This window comes from Phyllopteryx taeniolatus, chromosome 4 (genome assembly GCF_024500385.1).
Source record: "Phyllopteryx taeniolatus isolate TA_2022b chromosome 4, UOR_Ptae_1.2, whole genome shotgun sequence".
Taxonomy (NCBI): Eukaryota; Metazoa; Chordata; class Actinopteri; order Syngnathiformes; family Syngnathidae; genus Phyllopteryx; species Phyllopteryx taeniolatus.
This window is the reverse complement of record NC_084505.1, coordinates 26,568,582-26,588,923: the sequence shown is the minus strand read 5'-3', so window position 1 is coordinate 26,588,923 and position 20,342 is coordinate 26,568,582. Positions and strand designations below refer to the sequence as shown.

At 43.8% G+C, this 20,342-nt stretch overlaps 2 protein-coding genes across 2 annotated transcripts; one reads left to right on the top strand and one right to left on the bottom strand.

The window, feature by feature from the left end:
* Positions 1–336: 336 nt before the first annotated feature.
* slc22a7a (solute carrier family 22 member 7a) lies at positions 337–6,379 on the bottom strand. Its single transcript, XM_061770981.1, has 8 exons — positions 5,996–6,379; positions 4,671–4,774; positions 1,652–1,806; positions 1,423–1,591; positions 1,233–1,350; positions 836–1,160; positions 649–757; positions 337–475 (listed from the first exon to the last, which is right to left on the bottom strand). Exons 1-8 carry the CDS (start codon positions 6,335–6,337, stop codon positions 472–474), a joined length of 1,326 nt encoding a protein of 441 aa, XP_061626965.1. The 5' UTR covers positions 6,338–6,379; the 3' UTR covers positions 337–471.
* A 6,770-nt stretch (positions 6,380–13,149) lies between these two features.
* Positions 13,150–20,216, top strand: LOC133477030 (glutamyl-tRNA(Gln) amidotransferase subunit B, mitochondrial-like). Its single transcript, XM_061771267.1, has 9 exons — positions 13,150–13,155; positions 13,828–13,942; positions 14,982–15,066; positions 15,371–15,399; positions 17,006–17,163; positions 17,663–17,796; positions 18,795–18,873; positions 18,981–19,118; positions 19,376–20,216. Exons 1-9 carry the CDS (start codon positions 13,150–13,152, stop codon positions 19,508–19,510), a joined length of 879 nt encoding a protein of 292 aa, XP_061627251.1. The 3' UTR covers positions 19,511–20,216.
* The last annotated feature ends 126 nt before the right edge of the window (positions 20,217–20,342 follow it).

The window sequence follows — 20,342 nt, the reverse complement described above, 5'->3', positions numbered from 1 at the left end:
CCACCACTCTGATTGGTCATGCTAATCCCGCGGTGCCGCCGCGGTCGTAATGCTGTTGACTGTCATCTCAGCGCTACAATGGTCGTTGCCCTCCGACTTCCTGTGTCTGAACACCAACAAAAGGGCTTATTTAAAGGTGTGCTGCTGTCTTTTGACTGTAGGGGGAAATGCAAGGGCATACTGTCAATACATTTTCCTTTGCGCTGCCTACCTTCCCTCCTCAATGTCCAGAATGTACTCTGGCAGGTGCACGTCCAGCGTCTCGGGCAGCAGCAAGACAAGCATGCCGCTGAATATTCCCAGGGAGGAAAAGATGAGTGGCGGCAGGAAGAGCCAAGTGTCCTCCAAAAGCATAATCATCGGGGCCAACGAGCTCCCGATGCGACCCAGGCAGGAAGTGTAGCCGATTCCGCACTGCCTGTCCAATGAAAGCTTCTAGGGTTAGCTCTGTTAACATGCTAGCGGCATCGGCTACCTGAAAACAGAATCAAACTGACTTGCATAACAAGATGATAACTCTGTGCTATCAAGAGAAGTCATGTCAAGGCTAACAAAACCCAGAAACGGCTATCTGGCTGATACAGAGCTTCTGTAGGCTGATGCAAAGCCAATCCAGCCAACTCAAGAAGTCAGGCTAAGCGGTCTTACCGAAGGACGGTTGGGAAAAGCTCAGCTGAGTAGAGGAACGCAGTGGTGAACGCCGCCTCAGAGAAGCCCTTCGCCACCACAGCCACGCAGGTCCGAAGCACGGACAAGTCTGTCAGACCAATGAAAAACGCACAAGATCAAAGCTCATTCCGAGCAAACATTTGCGGAGTCTGCCATTGGTGCTTACCAAGCGGGATGGCAGCGTTGACGGCTATGAGCGCTCCAGTCATGATCAGAAACCCCGCCTGACCGTTACGCCGCCCGATCCAGTCCAGAACAAAGTAGGTCAGGATTTTGGCAGGCGCTTCGATAGCACCGTAGATGAACTGCGTGAGGTAGATGCTGACACCAAAGCCTGAGATCCTGAAGCTGATGCCGTAGTACAAGGAGGCCACGGAAAACCAGAAGAGTCCGGAGACCAATGTAATCTTCCTCAGCTGAGGAGTCTTGAGCAGGTCCAAGTAGGAATGAGTCTTGTTGGCCACGTCGGACGCTGCCGCCTTGTCCAGAAACTGTGACGAGAGGCGCTTTTAATTTGAAACTTCGCAGTAAGCGTGGATTCACGCCTGCGTGGCGACACCTACTTCTGGCTGCAGTCGGCTGGCATTCTTCCCATTCATTTTGGCGCAGCGAAGAAGGCACTCGCGGGCCTCTATGGTCCTACCGTTGGCGAGCAGCCAGCGGGCCGACTCAGGCAGCCACCTGGACGGCCGGAGAGAGATCGCGGGTCAAGGGTCGCGGTATGCGGACGCTGCAGACCCACTTCTTACTTACCAGCAGCTGATCAAGGTCAGTACACACGGCGCTGTCACTGCCAGCATCAAGTGGCGCCAGTCTCGAATGGCGTAGGCCAGCAGGGCCAGCAGCATGTTGCCCACGCTCCACGACAAACTGATGATCGTGCCTGTCAGGGTGCGGTGCTTCACGTCCGTCCACTCTATGCCTGAGAGAGACACGAGCCGTTAACGCTCGGGGCGGGAAGCACGAAACGGGCATCGCTCACCCAGAACCGTGCCGATGATGGACATGCCGCTCAGCGTCACGCCGCTCAGTGCCCGCGACACAGCAAACATCACGTAAGAGCTGGAGAAGGCTGAGGTAACGCCCAACATGGTGGTGCCCGCCAACGCCGCCACGAGAATCATCTTTCGGCCAAACCTGTACACATGAGAACGATGATCAAGATATAGCCTTGTGACATCAAATGACAGTGTTTACGTTTGATTGGCGCAACAGGCGCCCTATGCGGAAGTCAAAGATGGAGTCTAAAAATAGACGCACACACGCATGAATGGATCAATAAAAGTAGCGAACGGCATGTATATCATTGTAATGGAGTAAAAGTATCGATCCTTCACATAAATACCCAAGTAAAAGTAAAAAGTACTCTGATAAGTACAGTTTATCGAAAATGTTACTCGAGTAAATGTAACAGAGTAAATGTAGCGCGTTACTACCCACCTCTGTCACGGTTGGGGTTTGGTTGAAGGTGAGGAACGCAAGGCAAGAACACGGAGGACCCAAGTGCAGAGAAGCAGGGAGGCAAGGCAGGAGTGCGGGAGTCTCCAAAAAATATTTCATCTTCAAAAACGGCCAACAAGGAACGTGGATAAAGCAAAACTAAACAAAGTCCCACAACCAAACCAAAGTAACAAAGAAACACTTAAATACCTAAAACTGGAAACAAACTATCACTGGTGAGTAGGCCGGAGAACAGATAGGGACAATGACACCTGACAATGACATACTGCAAAGACAACGACAATGAACCGACAAGAACTGAAAGAAACCAGGGAACTAAATACAAACAGATTGACGAGACAACGAGGAACACCTGGACAAGACACGAGTGGCTGGAGAGAGCTGATTGGTCGACACAAGGTAGACGAGAGCAGGTGGACACAACAACCTAATGAGCACACGCCAAACACGGAACACAGGAAAACATGGAACAAAACTAAACACAACCCAAACCATAACACAGACCATGACAACCTCCGCCGTTACATGACCATCATGTGATGTCATGTGACTGTCATGTGACCATCAAGTGATGTCACGTGACCATCATGTGACCTTCAAGTGATGTCACGTGACCGCCACAGATCCGCCCTTTCGATCAGGCAAATGGAGTCAAGCGTCGCCAGCGGTCACCTTGGATTGGTCGAACAGAGTCGTGTCTCTCTATCGATCGCGCAAGCAACTAAAGCAGTGAGCGCAACGTAGCCCAAGCACAACAAGTAGCATTTCTTCTTCTTCTTGACAAAATACCTGTCAAAAAGCCACAAGTATCCATGAGGAGTCAGCCGTTAGATTACAAGCTCCAAAATTGCATTTGTCAACATGTCTCCGTTATTTTTGTTTCAGGCATTTAAAAAAAGTTGACACGAGCACAAAGCACTTTGTTTGAAATGCTTTTAAATGTTCTACTTTTAATATTGTAAAGCACATTCAATTAGCTTGTGCATGAAATGCGCTTTGGAAATTAAGCTGCCTCTCCTCCCAGTGGCCTCATTTTGGTCACTCCCCCTCTATTTGGCCACGCCCCTTCTCATTTGGCCACACACCCTCCTCACAACACTCCGTTTTTGAACGGGATTTTTAAAGATGCAAAAATCAGCCAGCGCCACTCCTCCAAGGTTTGAGGACTTCCAAACGCATCCGCATGTCGCATCTACAGTGGAGATACAAGTTGAATTTGTTCTGTGACTACGATCAAAACATTCACATCTCAAATCCTCTTTTCCCCACTGAAGCGAATTTGGAACGAATATAAAAAGCTTTTAATTCGTTCCAGCCTCCCTCTTCCTGAGAAAAATAGAAGTTTATAATATTACAGTTTATATAAACATTTCATAAATCATTAATGACTTTATTCAACTGAATTAAACAGAACCAAATTTTTTTTGTCACACTGCATGAATGAAGCACTGCTCATTCTGTTGTGCCCGACTTGGCCACCAGGGAGCAGTATAAGACGGACAGACGGCTATACTGTTTATTGCGACATCAGCTTCTCAGTACAGCACTAATATTAGTCGTTCTACGCAGAGGATAAAGACTATGACTGTGAGTGTAGTCTGTGCCGGTGAGTTATATTCTCTTTCTACACGTGTTTGTGCTCAAATATCCGTTGCTGAAATGGTTGCAGCACAGCAACATAGACGCTATTTAGTGCCAGCGTTAGCACGTCAATGGAGTTTCCCAAATCTGTCAGCATTAGCATTAAGCTAGCAGAATAAAGGCTCAACTATGTGGATGTTTTAAATACACATGTAGTTGTGTTTATTTGTTGTTTAGTTTGACAGTCAACTTAACCTGGGAGTGTCAATAAACCGCTTGAAGGCTCTTCTTTTCACCAGTCCTACCTGCAAAACTGCTGCCTGCTGTGAAGTGAATCGAGATCACTGCCATCATTCAATGTTCGTATCTCAAGTTCGTGCTTGCAATTCAAAGCTAAAGAAAAAAAAATAATCAGCTGAACGGCGTCCTGTATCTTGAAACTCTCGTTTGTCGAGGCACCGATACACTAAACTCCTCCCCGGATTATGTGTGTGCGGGTAGAAAATTTAATCGTGTGGCAATTTTGGGCATTTGGCAGATGCAATCCTGGCAGCGTTCAGGTAGGAAAGTCCAAGTTTGCGCCTGTTTTTGCATGCGCAAACCTTTTCCACAGCAGCCAGCCCACCAGGATCACCTGTGTGCTTTTCCGTCGGAGTGACAGCCGTACACACGTCATCTGGTGCGATCCTGTCCGAGAGTCCGACCCACGTGACCACCGTTTGCAGGTTGAGAGACGAGTGCACTAAGGGCTGGGCCAAAAGCCCGGGCCGCCAGTCCAGCGGCCAACACCCTCTTCTCAGAGTCCGGCAAGACATACAAAAAAAAAAAAAAGCTGGAAATTGATGGATTTCTTGAATAGTTCCTCATTTTCATGCTCGTTTACAAGAGTCACACAAGATGAAGTTGATTTTTGGGAGAAAAGATTGAGGTTTGTTTTCTTTTCCCGTCTGCATACTTACTTGTCGGAGAGATGTCCAAATAGGATGGCACCAAAGGTAACCCCCAGGAAGAAATACGTTGCCAACGCCTGATTCAGTCTATGCTCCTCACACACCAGATCCCACTGCACCCACACACAGAGTTCAAGACTTCACTGTTAGACATTTCACAGGGTCTAGTAACAATAGTAATCAAGTTTACAGTAACTTATTGACAATAGTGTCAAATCAATGCTTCTATTGAATGTGGTGCTGACAAGTTACACAAGGTAAACGGGAGCTCTTTTGGCTTGCAGAAGTAGGCCAGATAACGCTTATCGTAACTTCACTTAGCATACAGAAGAACTGACTGGGTTGTCACTCTATTGCACACAACCCACTGTCAGGGTTTTATGAAAAAAGTGCAACATTGTGTACATGGAATGCGAGAGTTAGACAGACTTTTCAACTATGGGTAACATAAACATACATGATCAATGTTACGTTAATCTTTATCATTCATGAACATGAAGGATTAACGTCTTTTTTTACAGCAACAATTCAACATTTGATGGTGCAATGCATGCTGAGAGCACATGGCTTCACAATTCTGCTGCATGCAAAATACAGAAACTCTCTGTGTGACGTTAACCAAAATCCCATGATACAGTGGAAACTGTAGTTAATTACTGTAAAATCACGTTGAAGTATTTTACTGTAAGGTATGTGGTAAATAGCGGCACGGTGGACGACTGGTTAGAGCGTCAGCCTCACAGTTCTGAGGACCCGGGTTCAATCCCCGGCCCCGCCTGTGTGGAGTTTGCATGTTCTCCCCGTGCCTGCGTGGGTTTTCTCCGGGCACTCCGGTTTCCTCCCACATCCCAAAAACATGTTAATTGACAACTCTAAATTGCCCGTAGGTGTGAATGTGAGTGTGAATGGGTGTTTGTTTGTATGTGCCCTGCGATTGGCTGGCAACCAGTTCAGGGTGTACCCCGCCTCCTGCCCGATGTCAGCTGGGATAGGCTCCAGCACGCCCGCGACCCTTGTGAGGAGAAGCGGCTCAAAAAATGGATGGATGGATGGTATGTGGTAAATAGCTGTAGAATTTAAAGGAATGTCTAACAAGATGTGCTCACAACCTGTGCTCACAATCAAGACCTGGTCTGTGCTGAATCATCATGACATGAAGTGTCCTTATCATTGACATAAACAAGGACTGAATAGTCTTTCCAGAGGTGGTTGGCACTCACTGGAGTGATGGGGTAGATGGGCCTCTGAAGTTTGGGGGGTGGGAAATGACACGTGAGTGAGGAGGGGTTACTACATGTAAAGGTTTCAAGTGGCACAGGTGAACTTTGGCTCACCTCTGTGGCGGTGGTAGAGCTGAACTCGGATCGGTCGTAGACATAGCCGTGAGGACAAGGGCCAGTCCAGTTCTTCTCCCGGGTCAGGTTGCCGGTCGTCAGCTCCGCGTCGTAGATGCCGCACGAGCTCCAGATGCCGTCGTCCGGGCGGGTAAAGTCTGGGGTCCCGAGGTGGCCGGCCCGGCTCCTGAGGGCGCAGCGGTGAGCGGGCGTCGCCGACACAAAGTTGTGCAGCAGGAAGTGGAGCGGCAGAATGGCCCGTGGGAGGCACAGGATGCTCAGAACCAGGAACTGGAAGTTGGAGAAGCCGCCGACATCATTGAGGATTTCCTCAAAACTCATGGCGACCACTTGGTTCCGTGACTCCAGAGGAGTTTCTTCTTCTTATGCTTTTTGAGACAGAAGGAGGAAGGGCTCTGTGTGGGCGTGTGTGTTTGTGTGTGTATGCGTGCGTGTGAGAGGAAAGCGTTCCTCGCTTGATCACCAGCTGGCAAAAAGACAATTACACACAATGTCTTCTTCCTCATGACCACTGGCGGACAGTACAAATACTTCATTACTGTACTTGGGTAGATTTGTGTTCAGCTATACTTTTCTTTGAGTTTTTCTTTTCCTAACACATTTTTACTTTTAATCTCATCTAGTGGTGCAACAATTAATGGATTAATTGACAAATAATCAATTTTTGTAATCGCTTAATCGTTTAGAGTCGTTAAAATTGTCAAAATCCTCAGAATTTCAGCCTCTCAACAGTAAATATCCTGCAATTTCTGTAGTCCTCCATGAAAGCAGACTGATTGTTTGTTTCCATTTTCTTTACCACTTATCCTCACTTGGGTCGCGGGCTGCTGGAGCCTATCCCAGCTATCTTCAGGCGGCAGGCCGGGTACACCCTGACCCGGTCACCAGCCAATAGCAGGCCACATAGAAACAAACAACCATTAGCACTCACATTCACACCTACGGACAATTTACACTCCTCAATCAACCTACCACACATGTTTTTGGGATGTGGGAGGAAACCGGAGTGCCCGGATAAAAACCCACACAGGCGGGGCCGGGATTTGAACCCCGGTCCCCAGAACTGTGAGGCAGACGCGCTAACCACCGTGCCGGCCTGATTGTTTGTGTTGAATAAAAAAATAAATAAATAAAATGAAAAATACCTGATCAACTATCGTGTTACTACCCACCTCTGTTTTTTTGATCGTATAAAAAGTCAAATAAAAAGAGTGAATAAATGAGTAAAGTTATTTGGTGTACACTTTGTTTTCATTGAGCCAAGTTATCAAAACAGGTATTGCATCTCTTCTTCTTTTCCTTTGGGCTTGTCCCGTTAGGTGTCGCCACAGCGTGTCATCCTTTTCCATGGAAGCCTGTCTCCTGCATCCTCCTCTCGAACACCAACTTCCCTCATGTCTTCCCTCACGACATCCATCAACCTTCTCTTCGGTCTTCCTCTAGCTCTCTTGCCTGGCAGCTCCATCCTCATCATCCTTCTACCAATAATACTGACTACCTCTCCTCTGGACCTCTGATGAATTCATTTCAAATCATATCCAACCTGCTCATTCCTAGAGAGAACCTCAACATTTTCATTTCCGCCACCTCCAGCTCTGCTTCCTGTTGTCTCTTCAGTGCCAATGTCTCTAATCCGTACATCGTGGCTGGCCTCGCCACTGTCTTTTAAACTTTGCCCTTCATCCAAGCAGAGGCTCTTCATGACACACCTCCACCCATTCCAACCTGCGTGGACCCGTTTCTTCACTTCCTGACCACACTCACCATTGCTCTGGAGTGTTGACTCCAAGTATTTCAAGTCCACCACCCCTGCTATCTCTTCTCCTTGTAGCCTCACTGCCCACATACATGTCCTGTACTATTTGAAAATACTTCTCTGCCACTCCAGACTTCCGCATGCAGTACCAAAGTTCCTCTCTGGGTACTGTGTCAACATTCAAAGTCCCCACATTCAGTTCTAGGCTCTGTGCTTTCCTCTTCTCTTTCTGCTTAAGAACCCGCATTCCACCTCCTTCGTCTTCGACCCACACTAGCTGAATTTCAACCAGCCCCCTGTATGTTAACAGTGCCGGTGGCAAATGTTGTTAACCTGGGCTACGACCAATCCGGTACGTAATTCATGTAATGAACAGTAAAAAAAATTATTTGCACTTTTGGGCAGCTGTGGACCAATGTTCAAGATCATCGCCTGCCACTGTGGGGGACCTAGGTTCAAGACCCTGACTGGACCATCTGCCAGCATCCCCTGGACTCACAGTTGTGGTGTCCTTGAGCAAGACACTGATATCCTGAAATGCTCCCCGGGCGCTTCAGTTACCCCCCTTCTCCAGTTCACTGTGATGGGTAAAATGCAGAGAACAAATTTCATGTGCATGCATGCATGTTCATGACAATAAAGGTGATTCTTCTTCTTCTTCTTCTTGACTTTAAAGATTTGAATCAGTACTTCAACCTGTGCACAAGCATGTTTACTTCTACTTCGGTACTGCTCGTCTGTATTTTTGTTTGCCACATGTGCTCATGACATGAATGGCCGCAGTTCCTGTTTGCGGCGTGACATTTCGTCTTCATGTGATCAGCTCACGGACGATTGATTATTTATACTTAATTTCTCCATCATTGCTATGTGACACGAGTGACATCACGTGGACGGCCGGGCTGCTTCCTTTATGTGCGCTATAGCAAGAAAAAAACATTTCATCGGCTGCTTTTCAGACACCATTCGAGTTGGTCCCGACTTGCATCCCCCATGGAAGCGAACATGCGGTGACGTTTTGTATTGGTCCTGATTTGCATCCCCCACGACAGCGAATGTGCGCTGACGTTTTGTGTCGGTCCCGATTCGCCTCCCGAACGACTAACATATATGGAAAATGCTATTCAGATGGTAGAGTTTTGCATCGACAGTTGCGGTTTTAGAGACGTTTAAAAAACAGATATTTACAATTTCAAATCTCATCTAATCATTTAGATTCGATTATTGTGTGTATTTTCGCTTGGAAATCCCACTCGATGTTGGGCAAAGCAGTCGCCAGGATCTTTTGAGTTTAAAGACTATAACGGGAAGCGAACCAAAGCTGCAGTGCCAAGCACGAGGCGTAACTTATCTCCAGTGACTTCCTCCAAAATTTTACAGTTTTAAAGCTGTCTCAATGATCTTTGTGAAACAAATAAGGATCGATATGCAACTCAAAGTCTCATGTCCACCATTAATATAAGACAGTGTCAGCGCCCCACTTCACTTCATACTGCCACGGGGCTCATACTGTAATGTAAAAGTCATTTTTAAAAAGTTCCAACAAATGTATTGAGTTGTAATTTTAGGCACAGTACTGCATGTTTTAAAAACAACTACATTGTTACAAAAAAAATCAAGTTCTGCTAATTTGCTATCAAAGAAATGTTTTATATTCAAATCACACTCATTTTTTCCCCCCTTAATCCAAACCCCCATGCTGCTGTTACATTAATTTAATTTCAGAAAATGGATGGATGGATGAATTAACCTACCACATAGGCATGGAGAGAACATGCATAACCTTACACAGGGGTGGCCGGATTTGAACTCGAGTCCCCAGAACTGTGAGGCCCATGTGCTAACCAGTCAATCACTGTATTTGCTGTTTCTATTATGTCTTTTCACAAAAAATTACCTGTTTAATCAGCCAATGCTTGTTGCAGACAAACTTCATATACACACTAAAATACTTGAGTCACTTTATTATAAGTGCTAGAGGACTCTGCATCTTTTGCACAATTGTCAAAAATAAATAAATAAATGCACCGGCATTACCAGATAACTATTAACCCTTTATTGCTCAGTGACTGTTTTTTCCTCAATGTCTTTATGTCTCAACAGTGTTCTCTGTCAATTGACTGTCTGTTGTCGTACTCGAGCGACTCCAACTACCTGAGACAAATTCCTTGTGTGTTTTTTGGACATACTTGGCAAATAAAGATGATTCTGATTGTGTTTATACCAAGCTACGGTATGCCAATTACGTAAGACTGCACACCATGCATGGTCCAGTGCTATCAGTAGAAAAGTTAGTGTAGAGCCCTGTAAGTGTGTGATTTTAAATTTTATATTAATTCATTTGTATTTATTTATTTAAGCGATTGTATTTTTTTATTGAAATATTTTAATCTACAGTATTCCAAGTTATTGGGTAAGTGTTTGTTTAACTTTAACCCCTGTCCCACCCCTAAAACCCCCGGCCAGCCGCCGGATACCCACCACCACAAATAGATTCCAGTCCTGTGGGAAACACTGTGCTCTTTGTCTCCTATGAAAAATGATCAATGTTAAAACATTTTAAAGAGTTACTCACAGTCTATTCTTCATTTGTGTCTCCATTTTTTACTGCATCCCGGTGGCCAAGGCAGGCACAGCACATTGAATTGGATCGCAGCATAAAATCATGATGCATGAACAGTTTCATTCTTTTATGTAATGAAGTTATTACTGCATGTTTTTATAAAGTACAATATTAAAGTGCTATTTTAATTTATTGAAGACAAAAAAAAAATTGGGGGGGGGGGGGCTGGAAAGGATTAATGGCCTTTCCATTCATTTCACTAGGGAAAGATGTTTTGAGCTAAGAGTGTTTTGAACACTATGAGCACTTGTACAATTTCGGAAAAACACAAAAACTGGAACATGCACTTTTGTTTGACACCGTTGAATAATTAGATTTCTGTGCTTGTAAGAAAGTACCGTGTCATCATGTGAGCTGTGTCCAATATTATGGAACCAAATCGTTCCACACAGCTCCCTCTCGAGTACCATAAAGATTTTGTTCTATGCATACCTCTGTGAGCGTGTGTTATTGTCACGTGGTTGTCATGTCAAGTTTTGGCCAGAGAACAAGTCGCCACATGATTGGGAGCGTGACCTTCACACACCCTTGACTAAGTGCTTCCTCTCACTGAAAGCAAAACAACTTGAGTACAGTACAGTATCAGCAACTCTTATGTCCATTTGCTTCACTTTGAGGAGCAAAGTCTCGAGATTAGACGTTAGTCCTTTTTAAAAAGTTGTTGTATCCTGTTGGACAAATGCGAATCCAATGGCAATGAAAAGTTGTTCAATGTGTTGAGCAACTTGAAAAATCATCATTCCATTGCAAATTCCATTGCAACATGCTGGCAATTTTTTGTCTTTATGTTGTCACATTTCTGTCGGTCACTCCGGTTTCCTCCCACAGCCGAAAAACATGCATGGTAGGTTAATTGAAGACTAAATTGTCCGCAGGTGTGAATGGTTGTTTGTTTCTATGTGCCCGGCCATTGGCTGGCGACCAGTTCAGGGTGCACCCCGCCTCTCGCCCAGAGTCAGCTGGGATAGGCTCCAGCACGCCCGTGACCCGAGTGAGGATAAGCGGTTTGGAAAATGGACGGCTGGACGTTTAGGGGGGTCATTCGCGCCAACCTGGCAAGACAGGTTGCGTTGTTGAGCACTTGCCACTGTGACGTAGCCACCTGCATGAACAACGATGGAAGGAGCTCCTAAAATAATACAATTTTAATGTTGCCGGTGAAGTCTGCAAAAAGAGGATGGCAACCTACTCGTGCATTAAAGACACAATCACAACAACGACGTCGAAATTCAACAGTCACTACAAAACTCACAAAGACGGGTAACCTAATTGAACAGTTTAGCTAGCTGGTCAAACATTAAGTTTCATAGACTGAGTTTCGAGAGCAGAAAGTACCGTCTAAAATAGAATGCTAACCGCAAAAAGCAGAAGTGAAGCGGCGTTGCTAGCGTTGTGGAGATATATATATAAAAAAAAAGTGTGGAGACGTTTGCGTTATAAGTCTGTTGTATGGGACCGCTTTGCATTACGATCATGGCGATATAAAATGTTGAAGTGCGTTGCACTATTAGTAAGTACAGTACAAATTGTGAGTAGCTACGTGTGAATATAAATTGCACACTACTGAACGTGGTTATTGAAGTTTCACCATTCAAATGTCATCTGTTGTGTCGGCTCTGTGCTAAAGCTTTCTGCACTACTGTATGCTTTTAAAATTGAGACCACAGCATGTGAAACATAAGCTTTCATCTAATGAGAATTGTAAATTGTCCAAATGTAAGTGTATGGAAGTGCGTCTAAAATGAACAAACCCGACTGAGTGATTTCATTAAAGTGGACACTGGAGGAATGCAGATTTTGTTCGCATGACTTTAAAAGCAATTCAGTGCAATAAATTCAATCAATCATAATTTCAGTTGTTCATTTAACTTTCATAGGGTGTGAATACTTTTTTTTAGCCATGATTTCTGGGGGGTGGGGGAAATATTTGTTCAAAACATTTTATTACCATTCCAACATATGTTGGGACTGGAGCAAGATTGTATGACTTGACTTGCGACTTGCTTAAACCAAGTCATGGCTTGACTCGATTTGCTTGAAATTTAGTGGCGACTCGATTTTTTTTCCCCCCACAGTGACTTGAATATATGTGACTTACTCCCACCACTGATATCTACATTGATTGGCATATGCCGATCACATGCTTTTCCACGGAAATCGGCTGATCATGACCGGTTGCCAATCGATTGGAGCACCGCAAATGTGTGGTAACATAGTAACATAGCCCATAGTCGTTAAGTACCGATTGAACACAAGCTGGCCAGGTTACTATTTAGCAGAATGAGTGTGCAAGCGTAGTCTGAGAGAAGTGACGTCGGCGGGCCGTGAGAGGCCGCCAACAGCTAGCAAGACGCGGGAATTGGGGTCAATTATCACCCGACGCTCTCTGTGTGAGCTGCGTCGTCCAGGGTGAGGAAATTAAGAAACAGACGAGGTGAGCTCTATTTGGAAACAAATCTTTCCCACCTTGCTCGTGGAGTATGAGTCAATACGGCAAGCAGATGAAATATTTATTATTCTCCTGCTTTTCAGGAAGAAAAAAAGAAACCTTTAGAGGGAAAATGCACAACACTTGCCCGCTGCATTTTAATGAACGGGTGCAGCTGGCCTCAATTTTACATCATTTATTCCCATTTTTTTCTTACTATTTTACATTTTGTAGATTAACATTACTGAGTATTTTTTTAAGGCTGAGAAGTTAAACTGGTGCTCATTATTTTACCAGTTGGCATGGAGGCTAAAAGAAGAGCAGTAATGAGAGTGGGTATTCAAATTATAGAAGAGGGGGGAAAAGAGGAATTGTTTTGCTTCTGCCTTGGAAATTGAGTACACCAACCATCAAGTTGCTCATCCTGTTACTATGAGTGTTTCCACCTTGGTTTGACTGCCCCCTGTTGGCACAAAGTGGATATTTTTAGACATTTTCAAGAGCAAAACCTTGACATTTGGTCATCTCATCAACACTTTTAATTCGAGGTGTGACTGTGGCTTTTTTTTCTTGTTTGTTTCAAAGTCAATTGCCACACCAAAAAAAAACATGAACATCCATTCATTTTCTGTACCGCTTATCCTCAGCAAGTGGAGCTTTTTGGACAATTAAAAAAAAAATATATATATATATTTTTTTCTTTCATCATTGTCTTCTGTATGAAGGGGACATAGTCATTAGGGGGCTTTTATCTTGGGGGTTTAATTCTTTCTTTCTTTCTTTTTTTATGGGTTTTTGTTGGCCGTAGACTGGCTGTAATGAAAGCGCATGTAAATGTCCAGTTAATCAAGAGTAAATCCATTTTTGATCAGGATCTCTTTAATTTGGGGTATGACACAAACTGAGTGAGTTTTTCATGAGGGGGTTCATGTGTGGTAACCCCCCCCCCCCCCCCACTCCTCCCCCCCCCCCAAAAGGAAAAGATATAAGTGACTTTTCTGCAGAGGTTCCAGCTAAGGGTGGACGCCAACGTGTCGGTGCACAGACCGGGGGAGCCGCTCGGCGTCAGGACAGAGGTGAAGAACATCAACAGCGTTCGATACCTGGCCAGGGCTATCGGTAAGTGATCCTGCACAGACGGTCCTCTGTTAACGACGGTCCTGATGTACACCGTTTCGAGGCTACAAATGGCATGTGATGAACTAGTAAGAGCAGCGTTGTAAGTTAGGACCCTGCTTACTGTTTTTCATTGTATTGTTTTATATTCATGGCCTAGATGTGTCTTCCATACAAATATTTCTTGTAATTATGACTTGACTACTGCGTGAGCGCCTAGGTTATTGATAGTGCGGTGTGTACAGACTTGCCTCCGAATTCAAGTAATGATTTGAGTAGCGTAGTTATTGATCTTGGAAGTGCAAAGTAATACAAGTACAGGTAACTTTTATTGATTATTGTAAAAGAAAAGCATCGCCTTTCAAAGTCTGCAATATGTTTCTTTTTTGTTCTATTGTTGGACTATCAATTTTGTCTTTAGCTCATCATCATTGATACTTTTATCAAATTTTATACAGTGGATATAAAAAGTCTACACACCCCTGTACTAATGCCAGATTTTTGAAGAAAAAATGAAAAAAACCTTTTCCGTCATTAATCTTCCCTATAATCTGTACAACTTAATAATAATAATTACAAAATGAATTAATAAGTCACATTCAGAGTCATGTTAAACAGGAGTCAGGATTTAAAGTGCCTCTGATTTACCCCAAATAAATTTCAGATGTTCCAGTTGTCTTTTCAGGGGTGCGTACACTTCTTATGTCCACTGTACACACAAACCAAATTTCAATATTCCTAACTGCCAACATCATACAATGAAACAAAATAACTACATTAAATAGTTAAAAAAAAAAACATTTGAACTTAAATTTCATGACTTGTAGAGACACCGTACCTCACATGTCTGTCAGTCAGGCAACCAGTCCAAAGTCAGCTGGCTCCAGCTCACCCACAACCCTATTGAGGACAATTGATATAGAAAATGGATGGAAAATTGCCAACTTCCTGTCTATTTTACAGCATGAGTTCTTAAGACCTTTATACAGTATACAGTGTCACCAGGGGATTCATAATGCGCCTCATGTTGTTTCGTGACCAGACTACGAGATCCGGAGACAGACAGATGTCGTGCGGCGAGGAGGCAGCGTGCGCAACGAGACCCGCGCCTGTGACCCCAAATCCGGGTAAGAGCGGTGCCAGGTTTATTACCATCACACTAATGATGCCGAACGGGAGTCGTTTTGGACGGCGCACGCTTTCCCCTCTCTGTCTCCACCCATGAGTCCTTCCAACATGGAAAGTTGAATGAATGGCGCACCTGAGCCCAGGCGCTTGCGTAAAGCACAATACGGATCCCATCACAATGTGGGGGTTTAGCACACCTATTGGGAATGAGACACTTTAACAATGAATGAGGCTACATTCTTTATGTGTATTATATATTTTATCTCAGGGTTTTTTTTTGTTTTTTTGTTTTTTTTTTGGTAGGACGACTGTGGCCATGAGGGACAAAGAGGGTCTCCAGGACTACAGGTGACTGAAAACTAGCTGCATCTGCTGGATACAGCCTTAGGTACACCTGAGATCCAATACAAGAGCTGCGTCTACAATTGTAACTTTTACAGGCAAAATAGTCAAGTTAGTCAGTCACTTAAACAGTTAATTGATCAGGCTGGTTCTAAAGTTAATAGGTCGCTTAGTTGCCGAGTTAGAAAGTGAGTTACGTTCGTTAGTCAGTCAAAAAAATTTGTCAGTTAGTTAGCTAGTTAGTAATGAGTTAAATAGAAAGCTAGTCAGTTACAAAGTTAGAATGGTAATTCGTGAGTTAGTTGCAATGTTAGTAAAAATATTTTGTTAGTTAGTCAGTTAGTTAATCAGCTAATTCAAAAGTTGGTTAGTTACTCTGTCAGTTATTAGTTAAATTGGTGATAAGGCAGTTTGTTAGAAATGTAGTTTGTTGCTAGATAGTTAGCGACAAAGTTAAGTAAGAAAGCTGAACAGTTGATAAGTTAGTTAGTTATAAACTTAGAAAGTTGGGGATCAAGAACCGATTGGAACCGGGACTAACGTTCCCGTTCTCCCGGAATTTCGATGCCTACAATCCGCCCACCCCGAAGAAGTGGCGAAAACCAACGAAGGAGAACACGCACGAAGATGTGCTTGTGGCGGCGAACAAAAGCGTGTCTTAACTTTGTTCAAATGAATGGCCAGTCGCCTCGGTGCAACACTTGGAATTGCAAATGAGGTTTTCACGATGTGTAGCGTCTGACGTGCTCCGGGCCTCAGCCTATGCCACGCGGAGCTTCAGTCAAGTCAACTCTGTCGATTGGGTGAGGGGAAACAATAAAATACGCCTTTGCCAACATTCAGGCAGCTTACAAGATAAACGGTTGCACTGATGATTTTTTTGCGTTTATTTTAGTCTTCAAATCAACGTAAGCACAGATGACCGAAAAAGAAAAGCTTAACGTTGAGCTAAAACTGCACCGCAGCAACAAAATGCTGAGTTCCGGTGCGTACCCTTCAAAATAAAAGGCTTCAGCTTAAAACATGAAGTCAAGTTAAAACTTGCACATATAAACCATTTGAAGAGATAAAACAGTCCCAAATATCTGTTTTAACTATGCTATATTTACCGTTTAGCTGAAACAATTAATGAATATTAAGTCAATCGGGTTAGTTGCACACACAGTGCATAGGTTTGATGTTGATACTTGTTATAAAGAACCCTGAGTCAAATGTTCATTTTAGTCTTTGCTGTGGGCTGCTAACAAAATAGATGTTAATCATTTGTACACACTTTCTTTAAACCAGGCATACCCATTTGACCCAGCCCCCTAGAAGAATCGGAATCGAGAATCGTTTGGAATCTGAATCGAAATAAGGAACCGGAATCGCTCAAATTCAAACGATGCCCAACCCTATTGGTTCGTTAGTTAGCTGGTCAGGCAGTTTGTTGGAAAGTTAGTCTGTTAGAAAGTTGAACAGTGTGAGATGAACAGGTTTAGGACGGTTCAGCCTTGGTGGCGTCGCGATTGGAGCTCATTGGCTTGTGCAGGTGTACCTAATGTTGTGTCCACTTATTGTAATCTTTGTCACGTGACAACCTTCCCCCTCTGATAGTGTACGAAGACCCTTCCCGCATTCCATCGGGTGCTGACGTCCGGCAGGCGGTGGTGGTGCAGAGTTTGCGGGCCAAGCTGCCCGAGCTGCCTGGCGTGAGGAGAGACAGGCTGGTGGAGACGTACGACATCCTGCCCGAGCACAGCTTCACCCTCTTGGTCAGTCCCACTGTCAGGGCTCCAAGTTGACTTTAGGGTTTAAAGACATCATTAATAAATTCACATTGGCAGTGTTGCCACATGTAAAATGAGCCTTCAAACTGCAATGTTCAGCTTCTCCTATACAGACAGACATCTCCAAATGGGTGGATAAACCACTGCTTTTATAACGTATAAGTGGGTACCATGTCTTTGGCAGTGCTCCACGCAACTGACACTGATTGCCTTCCACCGGGCTCCTTTCTTGTCATACAGTAAATAATGTGAAAAATGTTCTGTTTCTTAGCGGAAAAGTTGCTAATTTGGCAAAACTGGCTGCTTTTATGATGTTCTGTTCGCAGCCATGTTGTTGACGCAAGCAGTGCACGTCAGCAGGGACAGAAGCTACGCAAAAAAAAAAAAAAAAACTTTTGAAATTAGCCTGACAATTAAACAACAATGAATGGCCGAGCCCTAGTCTGATTGTTGTTGTTGTTGTTGTTGTTGTTGTGTGGTGCAGAACGAGGAAGGCCTAGTGGAATACTTTGAGAGTGTGCTGAAGGCCACCAGCCGGGAGCCCAGGAAGGTGATTGGCTGGGTGACAAACGAGCTGCTGGCCTTCCTCAAACAACAAGACTTGAACGTCAGCCAAAGGTGATGCGGGCGGAAAAAAACATCCTCACTGAGTGGCGGCGCCGTCATGTAAAGTACAAAATACATCCGCTCCCCGTTGGAAATACAGCGGTGCCTTGAGATACGAGTTTAATTTGTCCTGTGACCACACTTGGAACGCAAAACGCTTCAAACATCTTTCTCCATTAAAATGAATGGAAATTCAATCCGTTCCAGCCTCCTTGCCCCCCCAAAATTTGGATTTATTTATTTTTTTTAATAATTAAAAAATAGCACTCTACAATATTGCACTAGAGTAATAAGATGAATGTAAATAATTTAACAGGTTTTGCACCATTGGTTAATGCTGCAATTAATTTCATTGTGCTGTTCCTTCTGGTGTGCCCGCCTTGGCCACCGCAAGGGAGTATAATACAGTCATGCAGACACAAACGAAGAATAGGACTACTACTACTATTGTGTCTCAGCAAGATGCTTTAAATGCTTGTAAATGACTTTGCTTTACGTTTAGTTTGACAGTCAACTATTTTATCAAACGGCTGCTTATCGTGAAGTGAGTTGAATTTAGTTTCCGCTACCATAGAGTGCTCGCATCTATCTCAAGGTTGCACTCGCAAATCAAAGCAAAAAAAAAATAAAATAAATCATCCGAATGACTGCTTGTATCTCGAAAAACTCATAAGTGGAGTGAGTCATTCGTATCTCAAGGCACCACAATGCAAAAAGAAATGATCTGTTTCAGGTGGTTGTGTCACTTAGCTAGTTGGAAAGGTAGTCAGCTGGTTAATTAGTTAGTCATTCAGCTAGAAATGTATTCAGTTTGATGGCTAGATAAATAAGTGATTTCAGGTTTAAACTCAAATCGGGATCTGCCAAGTACGAATCTTGTTTTTTTGGTCTTTTTTTCAACTGCAATATTTTTCTTCAAACAAAGCAAAAATATACAGCTTGGTGTGCCAACTCCTTGTATTGATGAATGAAGTGTGAATCTGCAATGATTGCTTTTGCTGTGATTTTAGCCATGTCTCTCCTTCCTCCATGGCCCAGCTGCTGGAGCTCCTGGAAGCAGGAAGCAACTCCTCTTCAGTGGCCAAGCAGGTCAGTACTCACACACACTCTCTCTCTCTCTCTCTCTGACACACACACACACACACACAGGTGGTTAGTATTACTTATGTGTGCCTGCGTGTGTGTCGACGTCTCAGGTGTTCCAGGAGATGTGGAGGTGTTCAGGTGCAAAGACGGCGGCTCAGATCATCCACGAGCAGGACTTGAGCCTCATTAGTGACATGGAGCAGGTGCGCGTCATCTGCGCCAAGGTTCTGGACTCGCATCCGCACGAGGTCGGGAGCTGCCACCCTGTCAACTTCATGATGCTTTGAGATTAAATTGCCATACAAACATGCAAGACATCTTTTTTTTTATTATTATTTTTTTTTTAGATTGAACATATTCATTGTTACACTTTTGTGACAGTTAATGCTAACAAAAAAAAAAGATTTAAAATTTAAATTAAAAAATGTACATTCCATATTTCAAAAGGATTTTTTTTATTTTATTTTATTATTAATCAATTGGATTTTTATGTTGTTGCGCATAGGTGCAAGCCTTCCGAGCGGGCAAAAAGAAAGTTCTGAACAAGCTGATGGGTTCGGTTCAGAAGGAGACCAAAGGCCGGGCTGACCCGGTTGCGGTGCGGAAGATTCTGCAGGCCAAAATTTCAGAAACTGTATGAGTTGATTGTACGACGTAAACTACTAATGAGCATCCCTCCAACTGCATGTATTGGCTATATGTAAATAATGTACTTTTTCTTTTTTATAATGTATTACCTTCCTTTCACGAAAAATGTCACAAGAACCAATTGATAAACCCTCACTGTGTATATTTATATTCAGTTTGTATCACACATCATCTTTCCACATTGAAATGAATGAAAATGTTATCCGTTCCAGCCTCCCCCACAATTTTTTTAATAGGGAAAATTGTACTATAATATTGTACTTTATGAGAAACAGAGTACCAGTATACTTAAATAAAATGTAAAACAAACTTTTTGCATCATTTCATGCTACGATTCAATTCAGTGTGCTACTCCTGGTGTGTCAACCTTGGCCACTGGGAGGCAGTATAATACTGTACAGTCTTGCAGAAGCATACAAAGACCAGACTTCTGTTACTACGCAGTAGATTGCTGTAATAGTACTCGTTTTTTGTAAATAGGATAAAGAATGTAGACCTGAGTATTGTTCTATTAGTCTTTTGATGTTTAGTTGTGGAGTGACAAATAGCTTAAAGCTTCTTTTTTATGTTCCCCCTTCCATTTGAAGTGTTTTTTTTTTTTTGGGGGGGGGGGGGGGGGAATGTACAATCAATATGATAAACTTACCTTTCCAACAGAATTGTTGCCAATTCCCTATCACTTTTTAATCATCTCGGCTCCCTGAGGTCCCGTGGCGCAGGTGGATATTCCGCCATAGTTTCAGCAAAGCTCCTGAAGCCCTAGCTAACAGGTCAGCGAGAGGGTGCCAGGTGTACGTTGACTAGCGGTGAGTGTTTCCACGAGT